At 48.2% G+C, this 14,726-nt stretch overlaps 1 protein-coding gene across 1 annotated transcript in view; it reads left to right on the plus strand.

Annotated features, from left to right (window-relative positions):
* Window positions 1–14,726, plus strand: part of LAMB4 (laminin subunit beta 4) — a 104,003-nt gene that overhangs the window by 54,997 nt on the left and 34,280 nt on the right. Inside the window, exons 12-16 of the mRNA XM_078852687.1 lie at window positions 1,217–1,326; window positions 2,283–2,362; window positions 3,386–3,536; window positions 10,755–10,940; window positions 14,493–14,614. Coding sequence (XP_078708813.1) covers window positions 1,217–1,326; window positions 2,283–2,362; window positions 3,386–3,536; window positions 10,755–10,940; window positions 14,493–14,614 — 649 coding nt within the window. The remainder of the gene's footprint in view (window positions 1–1,216; window positions 1,327–2,282; window positions 2,363–3,385; window positions 3,537–10,754; window positions 10,941–14,492; window positions 14,615–14,726) is intronic.

A 14,726-nucleotide genomic window follows, 5' to 3' on the forward strand; every position in this document is an offset into this window, starting at 1 on the left:
GGGATGGGATGGGGTCTGGGGTGTAGCAGGGGTCAAGCACCCCCAGGGAAACCAGAAAGTCAGCACCTCCAACCTGTTCATAAAAACCTCTAGTGACGGGGATTCTATAACTTCCCTTGGAAGCTTATTCCAGAGCTTCACTTCAAACAGATGATATTTTTATTTATATTAAACAAGTATCAGGGTAATTTGGTAATCACGAAGGAGACTAGCTTGAATCGCTCATAGGGCAGGTAGGCTTTATTCAAGACTTCCCCAGCATGCCTCCCCCAATGCACCGCCCTCCTGGCTTGCAACATGCATGCTGTCCCAGGTTGTAATGTTCTGCTGTCAGTTTGTAAGGTTGTTAGTGACACAGACAAATGTCCATTGCAAGCACCTTACATCAGATTTTGCAGAGTCATGTCCTGGGTTAGTATTTCAAAAACATATAGAAACTATTTACCTGGGCAGGTAAACCAGTGCCTCTTAAACAGAGGAAAAGGGGAATGTCCTCAAAATCCCTAGCTGAACATTCATATTCATGGTTTTTATACCCTAAAAATATGAATGGAAATCCATAGAAACCCACCTGGAACAGAAACAAAACAGATGAGGTCTGCATTACCATGTGAGAGCACTCTTTTGGGGATGATTTAGGAGGCCTTGCACTTTGGGCTGGTAAAGATCAAGTAGGCGGCAAACCTGACATGCTGGGTATCCAAAGGCTGCAGACTGCATTACTCTTGAACTTTCAGCCAATCGCTTCTTTGAACCAGTTTCAAGTGAAATTGTGCATCTTTGTCCTCCTCAGGGACTGTCAAATTTTGCAAACACATTGTGCTGATCAAAGAATAAATAACAATAAGGCTAATAAAGGCAGAGGTTAGGCTCAGCAATGGTGAGAATACTACAATGGAGCAAAGATGAAGAATGCAGCAGAACCCACTGCGCAGAACTTCTTCCAGGAGTCCAACATGTTTTGCCAGAGCCATCCCTTGCACACCAGCAGAACTTCTCCTTTCAGATGCCCACCACAAATACCTGAGGAAAATGATCTGCCCCTCAGAAACAGCTGGTTTGCGAAGTGTTAATTGGATTCTGAAGCTGGTCTTCTGCAGTTTGTTCCCCCGATAGTTGAGTGCAATGGTTATTTCGAATTCCCACCAAAAGTCAGTGTAGGGCTCATTCCTGCAGTGGCACTAACGGAGGTGATTATGTGTTTCTTTCCTTGCAGCCTGCTCCTGCAACCCTTCTGGGAGCTTGTCTTTCTCCATGTGTGATCCAGTGACTGGAGAGTGTCTCTGCCAGCGCTTTGTCACAGGGCCACATTGTGAAGAATGCCTTGTATGTAATCGGGAGGCTTTTATTATTGCTTCATGTAGCATCCTGTTTTACACCTCCTCAAATGTCTTCCCCTTGCCCATGTCCTGCCTCCTTATTTGCCTCTGCTGTGGACATCCTGTTAAAGGGGAACACAACACGATGCCAAGTGGAAATGGCCCATAGGCCACAACATTTATCATAGAATTAGACAAAAAAGAGTGACAGGGCATGAGAACAAATAGTCCTTGCTACAAGGAGCCCTCAGATGAGTCTCTCCACCCATTCTAATTAAAGCAACCTGGAGACGGTCCTCTGTGGTGCTTCAATTGATTCAGCCTGGTCTGGCTGGCTGGCACATAGCCGGATTCTGCTCTTACTGAAGTCACTGGCAAAACTCCCATTGTTTTCAATGGAGCAGGATTGAGCTGTTAGATGACTAAACCAGCAAATGCTGTACCGCTGTAGAGATAGTTAGATTGCCCCAAGTACATCCCCCAGCAGACTCCAGTGGGGATGGGGCAGGGGGCTACTGCCTTGTGAGTGACCTCTGCAGTTTCTACCATGTCCCCACTGTGACAGCCCTGAGTGATGGTGGAGATAATTCCTTGTGAGAGTACCTATACTCACCGCTGTTGAAAACACTTGATGGCTTGTGCCCTCTGTTCTTTTATGGGGGAAGTTGTCATGGCTGAAAATGTAGGTGGGAACAGTTAGGGTTGGACAAGTACTGAAAAGCATTGTCTATGCATATTCACTTGACACTTTAAATGACTGAGCTTCATCCGTGATTGGGCCTTTTTGTGAACATTTGTGCAGCCAAGTTTACTGGCACCAGCTTTTGCAGAAAGAAAATGAGTGAAATCGATAGTCCCAATGAAAGCAGAGTTTCTTTTAGTCAAAAAGGATTGGGCTTTTTATTATTTAAGTTGTTAAATATTCCCAGTCAAAAATCAATACGTTTTCCTTTCTTATCATAGGTAGGATACTGGGGGCTTGGGAATCATTTATATGGCTGTTCTCCGTGTGGCTGTGACATTGGTGGAGCCCACAATAACTTGTAAGTCATTTAAAGTATCATTCTCCTTTTGATGGTAATGAATTAACACCAGCACATATTGCACCTTTTTGATAGGGTCATAGGATCTCGTGGTTAATGAAGAAGCCAAGTAGTTTAGAGACAGAGGCTCATCATGTGTGAGCAATGTAAAAACACCCTGGTGTATAAGGTTTTGTGACTCTATTAGCGATGTTTCAATGGATTTGAGTCTGACCAGGAAATGTCAGTACGAACTAAGGAACTTTTAGTGTGCAGCAGCAGGGTCCATGTGTACAGTTTGTGCGCAGCACACTGGACGGCTGTAGATTGACACCTTAGCTTGCTATGCAGTAAGTGTTTATGTAGATGTGCCCTTATCTTTTTCTCTGAAGCAAATTGTCAGTCATTAAGATTCAAGATCAGTTAAATGAAAAGTACAAACCACCCCAACCTGACTCCCGATGCACAGGGCCCCCAACGTTGTACAGTTAGTTAGGGACAATATTTTTGAACTTGGGTTCCTACATTCATGTTTAGGCACCTAAATAAATAGCCTGGTTTTCAAAGGTACTGAGTTCCCATTGCTTTAAAAAAAATGCAGGACTTTAGGCCACTCACATTTGAAAACATTAGCCCTATACTTTGCTGGGTCAGGGTCTTTATTACTCCAGGAAAAAGGTTACTAGAGTGCATGGTGTGGTCCCATATAGTAACTCCTACAGTACGTTTCTATGCACATGGTTAGGTAAAACCAAGCTAGTGAATACAGGACATATTGCAGTTTGTGGAATTGGTAGAGCGAGCAAGGGTGACAAACACATACCTTTGCCAGCTGATTAATAAGGAAGCACTGGAATAAACTCCAGCATTACAAGCAAGAAATAGCAGTTGCTGGAAAAATATTTTAAAATTGAGTTAATTTTACAGTGAAAGGAACAATAAGAATAAAAGCAAAGGTAGAATAGCTACTGCCTATGTATTGTACATAAACATATGTGCATTGGTGAGACTCTTACCCCTCTTCTTTCCCACCTGTTCATCCAGGTGTTCATCGAGCGATGGGCAGTGTAAATGTCTTCCTAACATTGTGGGCCGTCAATGTACAGAAGCAGCCCCAGGCTACTTCTTTTTACCATTGGATTATTATATCTATGAAGCAGAGCATGCAAAGCCGCTTTCCAGATCTGCACCTTTGGTATGTTTCGCTTTTATGTGCGGTATTCAGAGGTAATGTGTAAGGGAGTCTAGGTTGGTGTCAGTGGAATGCTGAGGGCAAAGGGGAGAGTGCTGTAGTGGGAAAAGCAACCTAAAGGAGGATGGAAGATGATTTCATGTCAAGTGGGTTCCTCACCCTCCCCTGTAATTTTAAATGACACTCCTCATTGTGTAAATTACACTGACTGACACTCCCTGGCCCTAGTCTTTGACTGTAACCAGAGAGCCCTTGGAGAAGTGCCCACAGGTGTCCTCCGTGTTCCCCCAGTCTTGAGTTGTCCAGGTACCTGGCCAGTCCTGAGTGTAAATTAGAGCATCCTGAACATTTATGCCAGCTGCCAAAGAGCCCGAGAGGCCATGATGGCAGCTGGATACTCTGGAGTGCTGAGGTGCCTGGCACAGACCTTCATCTCTGGCCAAAGCACTTGATTAGAAAGAACCTTTCAGTGGTTCTATCCCAACTGTGGCTTCCCGTATGTGAGGGTGGGGGTCTTCCTCTGTTCATTAATGCCAGCTTTAGAATAGCTCTAATGGACTTGTTTAGACTCGCTTACACCACTACATACACTGACTCTGAACTTAGTCCAGATTCTTCAAAAGTACACATAACTGAGCCAGTCCATATGTCTTTTAGAACATTGATTTTAAAATAGTTTCTTAATATAGACATTGCTGTTGTGCATCCACAATGCAAGCTTTGGTTCTACTGGAATGTGTTCTCTTCTTCCGCCAAGATTTCTACAAATGTTTCCTCTCACGTGTCCTTGAGAAGCCACAAGCAGGGGATAATTGTAACCCTTCTGCCCGTCAGAGTTGGCAGCAACAAGGGCCGGGTTCAATATCTAGGGGTTCCATTCCAATAACACAATGCAAACCGGCTCGAGCCCCCACCCAGTGACCTGGGACAAATATATACCACCTCCGCTGGGCGCCTCCAAGAGGCAATACTTCCCCTCTCGCAAGCACATAGTCTGAGTGTAGCAAAAGTCTTTTAATAACAGAAAGACACAATGTGGCATTATGTTGGGGAAACACCACCAACAGGATTCATAACACAACCCATGAGCAAAAAAAAAACCCACCCCAGGCAAATTGGGGCATGCCCTTTTCCCTTTGGTTCTTGAGTCCAGCAACCCCAAATCACCCAAAGTCCCAAAAGTCCAATGCCCCAAAAGTCTCTGTCCCTGGTCAGGGCAGCCCCAGAGTTCGAAAGTTTATCTGCGGAGCTTTACCTCCCAACCTGGGTGGAAATGGGGCGGGGGTAAGAGGTACCTTACATGATCTGAAGCTGACCGCCCCATAGCTCCATAGCTGCGCTCCGCTCCGCCAGCCGCCCCACAAACTCCTTCGCTCCACTCCACTCCGCTCCGCTCCGCCAGCCGCCCCATGAACTCCTTCGCTCAGCTGCGCTCCGCTCCACCAGCCGCCCCACGAACTCCTTCGCTCAGCTGCGCTCCGCTCCGCCAGCCGCCCCACAAACTCCTTCGCTCAGCTGCACTCCGCTCCGCTCCGCCAGCCGCCCCATGAACTCCTTCGCTCCGCTCCGCTCCGCCAGCAGCCCCACGAACTCCTTCGCTCAGCTCCACGGCCCACAAGCAGCTCCTGCCATCCACACACTGCTCCGCGTCGAACTGCTCCACAATATATCTTCAGGCTCCCCCACTACTTAACACAACGCTCAGTGATTTCAGCTCTTAGGTGAATTCAGCTTGTAGTAGGGGAGCCCCAGTGCTGGTGCACTGTCAGCCCAAAGTGAGCTCAGCAGCCTGTAACTAGACTTCTAATGAAATCAAAATTAGCTCTGATATTCCACAGTGGAGAGAGGAGGAAGTGCAATTAGCATGTAAGGCCCTCACCAAGGGGCCCATGCCACCAAGTATTAATACTTGTCCCCAGCCTCTCTCCATTCACACAGTTTTGGAACCCATGACCCTTGCCTAGCAAGTGCTACTTAGTTGATGGTGAATCCCTCCATCATAACAAAAGGCCACGTACAGTTCCAAGCACAGTTCCCATAATCAGGATAATAACAATTTATTCTTCCTGCCCCAATAACAGAGACACTGGGGATCCCACAGCAGCCAAAGTGACCATTTGGGCAGCTATGGTCTCATTCTAGGCGTGGTGGGTGTGCCTATGCAAATGAGATCGGCCCCTGAAGTTCTTTTCCACAACTTGCCACACCTCACCACCAGATGTCAGGGTGGAGCTCATCCTGACACTGCTTACATCATAAAAAATTATTTATTTGCTTGGCGTATCTGCAAATAATCCGATATAATCGCAAGCAGTAATCAACCTACGTTCCAGTAATGAAATAGAAAACAGATTTTTGGGACATAGTGTGGAGTGCCAATTGTCTGTGGCAATAAAAGCTGGTTGGAACAGTGGTTATGTCTTCACTGCAGATAAAAGCGTGTTCTTAACTCGAGTTACCTAGCTAGGGTTACACAGCAGTGACGACATGGCAACTCTGCTTTTAACTCATGTTACCAACTCGAGGGGGACTCTGGGGTTGAACTTGAGCAGCTAACCCGAGTTAAAAGCTGAGGTGCTGTGTCTTCACAGCTGTTTCAACGCAAGTTAGCTAATTCAGGGTATTTGCAGTGAAGACGTAGGCATTGCAAAATAGATATATTTTCAGTGCTTATTGAGCCAAATTCTTGGAGCTGCCCCCATTTACACCAGGAGAGACTGTAGCCTATTGTTTGGATTTTCATTTTTACATAGTCATCTATGCTTAAAGATTATTCAAACTGCGCTGTCACATAAATCATCCATTTTTGCTTTTAAGGTTAAACCAACAGCTTTACCAAGGTGTGATGTCTATTTTCAGCAGCAAGGATATGATTTCACTATTGAAAATGGAAATATTGTATTAAACAGGAGCAAGAAACGAAGCGTAAGAAAACCGGGGTTGGAACAGGTAAACAGATACTACAGTAATCATTCAACAAAGAATTGCAACAAATGCTGCTAATGTTTAATATTGCAACAAGAGTTTTGGTTTAGGGAATGGATTAAACCACTGGTGACTATGAAATTGGAATTTACAGGCCTGTGTATCAGAATCCTTATGCCAATGGGATACATTAATTCATTAATACATTAATTCAGTTGTTGATATACAATTGGGCTGGATATTTTATAATTCTCTCTCTCTCTCTCTCTCTATCTCACACACACACACACACACACACAGTCTTATTTTGCCATGTTTAGTGGACAAGCTGTAGGACAAATTCAGAGATTTGTTTAGAAACAAAAATGTGACAAGGGAAAAAAGTCCATTTTTTTTCCCTCCTAGTAGGGGGCTCATTTTCAACTTCTGAGACTTACATAGATACTTGCATCATACCTATTAGAATCATTGCAATTTAAGCCATTGTCAGCTTTCTTCCCATTATAAACATCTACAGTCATGGATAATAGACTGCCCAGAAAAATGTGTCTGTGAGTGAACAGCCTGAAATGTCTATTAAACATATTTTAAAATAGATTATAGTTATGTCTAGAAAACAGAGAAAGAAAGACACAGAGAGAGAGAGATGACACCTTTATTCACATAAAATTACATTAAAACTATTTTAATGTTATAAAATTGCACTATATAAGCAAAAGGCATGAATAAAATAAAGCAAAACACATTAAGCAAACATTAAACATGGCTCACTAAAGCATCATCATGAAGGCTAAGATTTTGTCAAGGATATTTTTAGTAAAAGTCACGGACAGGTCACAGCAAAAAAAAAAAAAAAAAAAGAATTCATGGAAGCTGTGACCTGTCCATGACTTTTATTAAAAATATACCTGACAAAATGGGGATCTGCGGGTCCCCACACCGCCTGAAGTTTGGCTGCTGCAAGGGCTAGGAGCTGCCTGCAGCAGCTGGGTGCTGCGGGGTACCCCTGCAGCTTCAGGGGTCCCCTACTGCCCGTGGGGGCTGGAAGCTGTGAGGTGCCCCCACCTCCCATGTCGGACAGGAGCTGCGGAGTACCCCCAGTGGCGGTGGGCCGGGAGCTGCGGGGGTTCTCCTGCGACAGCCAGGAACTGCAAAATTCCCCAGCCAGGAACTGGAGGGTTCCTCCGCCAGTGGCTAAGGGCTCAGATTTCCCGCCGCCCATGGGGGTCCTCTGTTGGGGGCTCAGCGATTCCCCCATTGCCCACGGCTGCCAGAGGCTCAGGGGTTGCCCTGCCAGTGGCCGGGGGTTCCCCCACTGCCCACGGCGGCTGGGAACTTGGGGGTTCCCCCACTGCCCGCGGCGGCTGGGAGCTCCAGAGGGGCCGGGGGTACCCCGCAGCTCCCTGCTCCCACTGGAGGCAGGGGACCCTGCAGCTCCCAACCACCACAGGCTGAAATCATGGAGGTCACTGGAAGTCATGGATTCTGTGACTCCTGTGACCTCCGTGACTAAATCGTAGCTTTAATCATCATCACCAAGTTCACTCAAAATATTGTTAATACACCAAGTCAGCCAAAAAGTGTCCAAGTTGCAAGTCAATTTGATTACACGTTTTATAATCTGCAGCTGGGCCTTCAGCCAAGAGTACTTCCTAACAGTGAGGTGAGAGGGCCTCCAAACATCTACTAGTCCAAAGGTCTACAGGAGACAGTACAGTTCCATGCCTGACTAAGGGTCTGGCTCCTCATGTTTCCTGTCTAAAACATAATCTACACTGCAACTGAAATCCGTTTCAAGCACAATGGTAGTATCTGGGTCATAGCCAAACATGGCATAGGCAAGTGTCTATAGAAAGGAGACACGATCTCACCCCAGAATAGGGTCATACACAGAAAAAAGATTTAAAACAATAGTGCCAATTTGTGTATCCACCTGGAGAAGCCGCCCTTGCATAGTCTCCTTCACAGAGCAGATCTGTGCCCCAGTATCCTGGGAAAAGAGAGCAGCTACTTCAGCAGTGACATTGGAACCATGGCTCAGGAAAGTTTCACTTTTCCAGTCCTTCAACCAGTTCCCCTCGTTATCGGGGTCTGAGTGTGTCTTTTGCAAAAGGACCACATCAGCCCATAGTTGTCTGAGAAATTCGAAGAGTTGTGCCCTTTTATGACCACCCCGGCACCCATTACTATTTAGAGAGCCAAAATTGAGCAGCACCATAGTGACTAGGAGAGCGCCAAAAGCAGAGAGAAACAATGGAAAGTGGAAGTACTTTTAACAAAATAAGCCATGGAGAGGCCAGTATATCTTGAACAATCCCTGAATGCTTCCTCACCTTACCCAACAACTTTTTGAGATGGAAATGATTCCTGCAATCAACCAAGGTATCTCTCGAGACAAAGGCGGCTGAGTGAACAAAGCACTGTAAATCAGGAATATAGGCCCAACCTCAACTCGCTGCTTCCCTTTAGTGCAGGGGTGGGCAAACTTTCTGGGCCGAGGGCCGCATCTGGGTGGGGAAATTGTATGCAGAGCCGGGGCAGGGAGTTGGGCTGCGGAAGGGAGTGCGGGGTGTGGGAGGGGGTGCGGTGTGCAGAAATGGGCTCAGGGCAAAGGATTGGGGCAGAGGAGGGGTGCAAAGTGCAGGATGGGTCTCAGGGCAGGGGGTTGGGGTGCAGGGTGTGACGGGGCTCAGGGAAGGGAGTTGGGGTGCAGTGTGCAGGCAGGGGGCTTAGGGCAGGGAGGTGGGGGGTGGGGTGCAGGAGGGTTTTGGGGGGCAGGCTCTGGCCTGGTGCCACTTACCTAAAGCGGTTCTGGGGTGGCAGCAGTGCCACTCTGGGAAGCAGCTGGAACCACGTCCCTGCACGGCCCCTGGGGGAGGGCGTGGCACAGGGCTCTGAGTACTGCCCTTGCCACGCCTCCAGGTACCTCCCCCAAAGCTCCCATTGGCCACAGTTCACCGTTCCCAGCCAATTGGAACTGCGGGGGGCGGTGCCTGGAGGCAAGGGCAATGCACAGAGCCCTCTGCACCCCCCACCCCCAGGGACGTGGTGCCGGCCGCTTCTGAGTGGCAATCCTGTGGGCCGGATCCAAAGTCCTGAGGGGCTGGATCCAGCCCACAGGCCGTAGTTTGCCCACCCCTGCTTTAGTGCTATCCAAAAAATCACTTATCTCGTTCTCACTGTACCACCCTTCCTATGTAGCTGACAGACTGGGACATCTGGAACCAGTGAGAAGTCAGAGATCATCATTATCCTCTTCATCTCCCTCAGACTCAGCCAGCTCAGAAGAACATTGGGCCACCACTGTAACATTCTTATCATTCATGCAGAAGAGAGATTCAGTGGGAGTAGCTGGCATATCTGTTGCCCCAAGAGTGTTAGGCAGTGCATGCGCAGGAACCCCTCAAATGACCAGGGTCACCAGACTAGAGACATTTCATGTTTTCAGTGGTATCAAATATTGTATAATCTATGTGGTGCATTAAAACCAGGTTCGAGAGCTGTTCCAGATTATTTAGAACCATATACAACTGGTGGCAGAATGACACAACATGCCCCACATCTGAGTTCTTGCAGCGTAACAGAATCATCCTAACAGCAGAAACTATCTTCCCGTAGTGGGAGAGAGCAGATACCAATGTCTTGTTGTGAAGGAAGGGGGGACATTGGAAAAAACTACTTTATTAGCAGGAGTAAACAAGGGAAATACTTGAAGAAAAGACTCCTTGACCCAGAGTCCCTACTGTACCAAACAATTCACAAACTGCTTCTGGGCCAGGAAAGTCACTATAGATTTGCTCATTCAAGAGGCAGATTTTATATTAGCACAGCCAATAACCTTACCGACGCTCAGCACCACATCCTCTGCAGCGTAGGAGACAGCAGGCACACCCCGAACCCCATGCTTGCAGGTCAAACCACTAAACCCATCTGAAATGAACCCCATGGAGAAAACCACCCACCCACCCCAAGGGAAAAAAAGGAGGAACCAACAACACCCCTGAAACAAAGAAACAGAAAGTAACCAAACAGACTAACAGAAATCCAGCTAAAGCACATAACAGACACAGCCTCACTTCTAGAACCTCCCACAATCCCCAGACAAAGAGCAAGAGAGGTTTTCTAGCTGTGACTATAACTTTAATTTATATATATATATGAGTTTTTTTAGGGGACCAAATCTTCAGCATGTTTACAAAATGATGCTGACTAGTTGCAGAAACTAGGAATCTGCACAGCAGAAGCACCTATCTTTGTCCTGTATTTATTGTTCACAGTGTCACTATCTCCTTGCAGGGCTGGGTTCAGTCTGGGAGGAACTCTGCTCTGGACATTGTTTTCAGGGAGCCCACCCCTGGCAAACCTGTCACATGGACAGGTCCTGGCTTTGCCCGTGTCCTGAATGGTGCCGGATTAAGGTTTACTATCAGCAACATTCCCTTTGCGATGGACTTTGATATCGCTCTTCGTTATGAACCTGAGGTATTTGAATTCAGACCTTTAATTCACCATTAACACTTTCCTAAGAGATGCTGTTCCAGAGCAGGGTCTCTTTCACTTTTGGTAGTAATATGACAAATGAACAAGAGCTTTGGACTGACACATCTGTTTTCAGATTTGTACAAAGGTTTGGAGCAAAACTATCAGCTTTATCCTATCATATTTTTGTCCCATAAATAGAAGATATAGGGCCCAAAACCTGCCAGGTGTTTCACAGTGGCCTGTAAGGAGGAAGTAATTATGCATCAACAGGCTCTGATAACCAACCTAGCACTAGGACAAGGTTCTGGCTACTGGACCCACTCGTGTACCACAGCCGGCTAGTGCATATGCTGCCACAGGCAGCACATGCTAGCTAGGAACACACACTGTCCTTCTGAGAGGGCAGCAATGGATTTCTCCCCACCCCCTCCACCACCACACACACACACACACACACACACACACACGTGTTCCCTGGTCACCTTGAGCCAGTCTGCCTTGTACCCAAGCAGGATTGTTCTGCTTTCTGAAAGCTGGTACCATTCTACTTTGCCCCCTCTCCCCAGCCTTGCTGATCCATGCAGGACAAGATTTGCCCCATAGTGCGACTTTTGAAGCATCTTTAATGATAAGGTTGCTTGAGGAAATGAGAGATTTCCTCCTCTTAAGCTTAATGTTCAAAAAACCCAATATTGTCATTTTAAACTAAAAAAAAAGAGATATGGCCTTTTCATCTTTTTCAAGGGAGCAGTAACATGCACCCCACACAGCAATGCAAGTAGGATGGTCCGGTCCACTGTACCAGCAAGGTATTTATAGCCAGTACGGTGTACCGGAAAGACACAGGAGGAGCTGGTGGCCCCACACCAGCAGCTTCTGTGGCGCAGCTGTCCCACCCACAGCCCCGCCCTTCGGCCTTCAACGGAGCTGCGTCTCCTCTGTCTGTACAGCAGCAGCCCCGCCGGAGGACAGGGCTGGGGGGCCACAGCTGCAGGAGGAGCTGCCAACGTTCTGCTCCTTTCCCTGCTGGGAGGAGCAATGGGGAAAGGAGCAGAACACTGGCAGCTCCACCAGCCCCATCCCTGTCCTCCGGCGGGGCTGCTGCTGCTGTATAGACAGAGGAGATGCAGCTCTGTGGAAGGGCAGGGAGTGGGGCTGGGGGATCTGCTCCTTTCCCCACTGCGGTTCCCAGGAGAGCCCTGAACCGCAGGGCTCTTCTGGGAACCACAGTGAGGAAAGAAGCAGAACCCCCAGGGCTCTCCCGGGAACCACAATGGGGAAAGGAGCAGAAAGTGGGGCTGCTGGGCAGCCCCACGCAGGCAGCTCCTCTGGCTCAGCTGTACCACTGCCAGCCCCACCCCCCAAGCCCTGTCCTCCGGTGGGGCTGCCGCTGTACAGACAGAGGAGACACAGCTGCCTGGAAGGTAGGGTTGCCAACTTTCTAATTCCAGAAAACCGAACACCCTTGCCCCGCCCTCTGTCCCGCCCACTTCCCCGCCCTTCCCTGAGGCCCCACCCCTACGCACCCTTCCCAAGGCCCTGCCCCCTGCTCATTCCATCACTCCATGAGGGGGATGGTGGTGTGGGGGCTTGGGGAGGGAGGCAGTGAGGGGGATGGAGGTGCGGGGGGTGGGACAGGGAGGGGTGCAGGGCTCGGGGGGAGGAGTTGCCTAGAGTCCGGGGCTACTGGGGCCAGTGGTGGACTCAGGGGTGGCGCTGCTGGGGCAGAGGCGGTGTTGCTGGGCCGGGCCTTCTCCCAACTCCCCGAGCTGGCTGAGCCGGGCCGGGCTGGGTGCTGGGTTTGTCTCGTTCTCCTCCCCTCTCCTCCAGCAGCCCCATTCCCAGTGCTAGGAGACGGGGATACATACCTTGAACTCCTGGGTGCCAGCAATGGGGCAACAGACTGGTTCACCGCAGGGCACACACCACAGCTCAAGCCCAGCCACAGGAGAAGCATGAGAAGGAGAAGAGGGCTGGCAGCAGTGGGAGAGGTGTGCGCCATGACCCCTCAACAGCCGCTTGCTGAGTGCTGGCAAGTCGAGCTAGTTCGTCCCCTGCCCTGACCCGGCCAATGGGAGTTGTGCCTGCAGGCGGAGGGTGGGGCGGCACGCGGACCGCCCTGGCCACCCCTAAGCCTAGGAGCTGGACATGCTGGCTTCTTCCCAGGAGCCACATAGCGCAGAGGCTAGCAGGGAGCCTGCCAGCCCCGCTGCACAGCGCTGCCAACCGGACAGTCAATGGCCTGGTCAGCAGTGCTGATTGGAACTGCCAGGATCCCTTTTCAACCACGTGTTCCTGTTGAAAAACAGGTACATGGTCACCCTAGTGGAAGGACAAGGGGCGGGGCTGGGGGCTGTAGAACTGTGCTGGAGGAGCTGCTGGCGTGGGGCTGCCCAGCGGCCCCATGTTCTTCTCCTTTCCCCACTGCGGTTCCGAAGTCTCCAGCGCAGCAGGAAGAAGACAGAGCTCTGCCCCGGCCCAGGTAACGTGGGATGGATCTTGGGGAGGGAACGGGGAGAGCGTGGGGGCCCTGGACTGGGGGTGGGGCAGGGAAGAGTCACATGGAGGGTCACGTGGGGAGGTCACATGCCCCCTCCCCCTTAACTGATGCCCCCCCATACCAGTAAGAAATGGATTCTACTTGCACCACTGACCCCACATGATCCCCCTGCACCACATACCATTGTCATTCATAAAATAAAACAGAACCAGAACTGGAGAATATTTTCTGGGCAGCCTCACCCTCCAGAATTCCTGATCTGTGTCCCCTGATTTGACTTCATCTTGTGCCCATATATTTGACACATGAAAAATGCATAATCATTTTAGATATGATTAAACAGTTGGCAATTATTCCTATAAGCCACATATGTGGTCTACATGGCCCAGTAGAACATCCCTTTTTCCTTCACTTCTCAGATATTTACAGTAACAACACCATTCAAGTTATCAGTTATGACTGTTATACTTTAAACAGTCTACTAATCTATTTAAAGATCCGCTCCTATCATTCTGAGTCAGGCAAAACTCCCATTGATTTAGAGTGCAAGAATCAGCTCTGAATGAATCTGTGATTTTGAATTGTGCTGCTATGATATAAATTTTCCCAGGTAAAGATTTAGACAATACATTTAGAATTTTAAGAACCTCATTACAAAGTTATTTCAGTTCATTTTTACTTAATAGCAATTTGAGCAAAGTTATGTGCTGAATTCTGTATTATAACCTCTTGGGACGTATCCTTAACTGGTGTAAATGGGCACAGCTCCACTGACTTTGTTGGAACGATACCCATTTACATCAGTTCAAGATCTGACCCTCCATTTTGAACTTATTTGGATTATACTAACCATTGTTTTTCTCCTGCACTTTTCAGTAAAGAACATTCTAAAAAACATCATGTAATGAACAAAAGGGAACTTGGTGGTTATTACTGCAATATGTTATAATTTAGTTTGGCTCTCAGTAACATTGGCAGGTTGATGTGCATGTGAGAAAGAATTTTTCAGGTATTTTTTGAAAACGATCACAACTTTCTTCCCAAATGTGTAGTCTTTAGAAGACTGGATAGGAAGTATTGCGGTCAACCCCTCTGGTGCTTTGACAAGTGATCACTGCAGAAACAAGGCACTTCTGCAAGAGCCACACACATTGGCTCTGCCAGCTACAAAGAGGTCAGGATGTTGTTACCTTCTTTACAACTCTAAATATTCAGTGTTCAATGCTCTTCTCGGAGGTGTTTTGTAGCAAAGGGATAGATGCATGGGAAAGTGAGAATATGAATGG

The sequence above is a fragment of the Lepidochelys kempii genome, chromosome 1 (genome assembly GCF_965140285.1).
Source record: "Lepidochelys kempii isolate rLepKem1 chromosome 1, rLepKem1.hap1, whole genome shotgun sequence".
Lineage (NCBI taxonomy): Eukaryota > Metazoa > Chordata > Testudines > Cheloniidae > Lepidochelys > Lepidochelys kempii.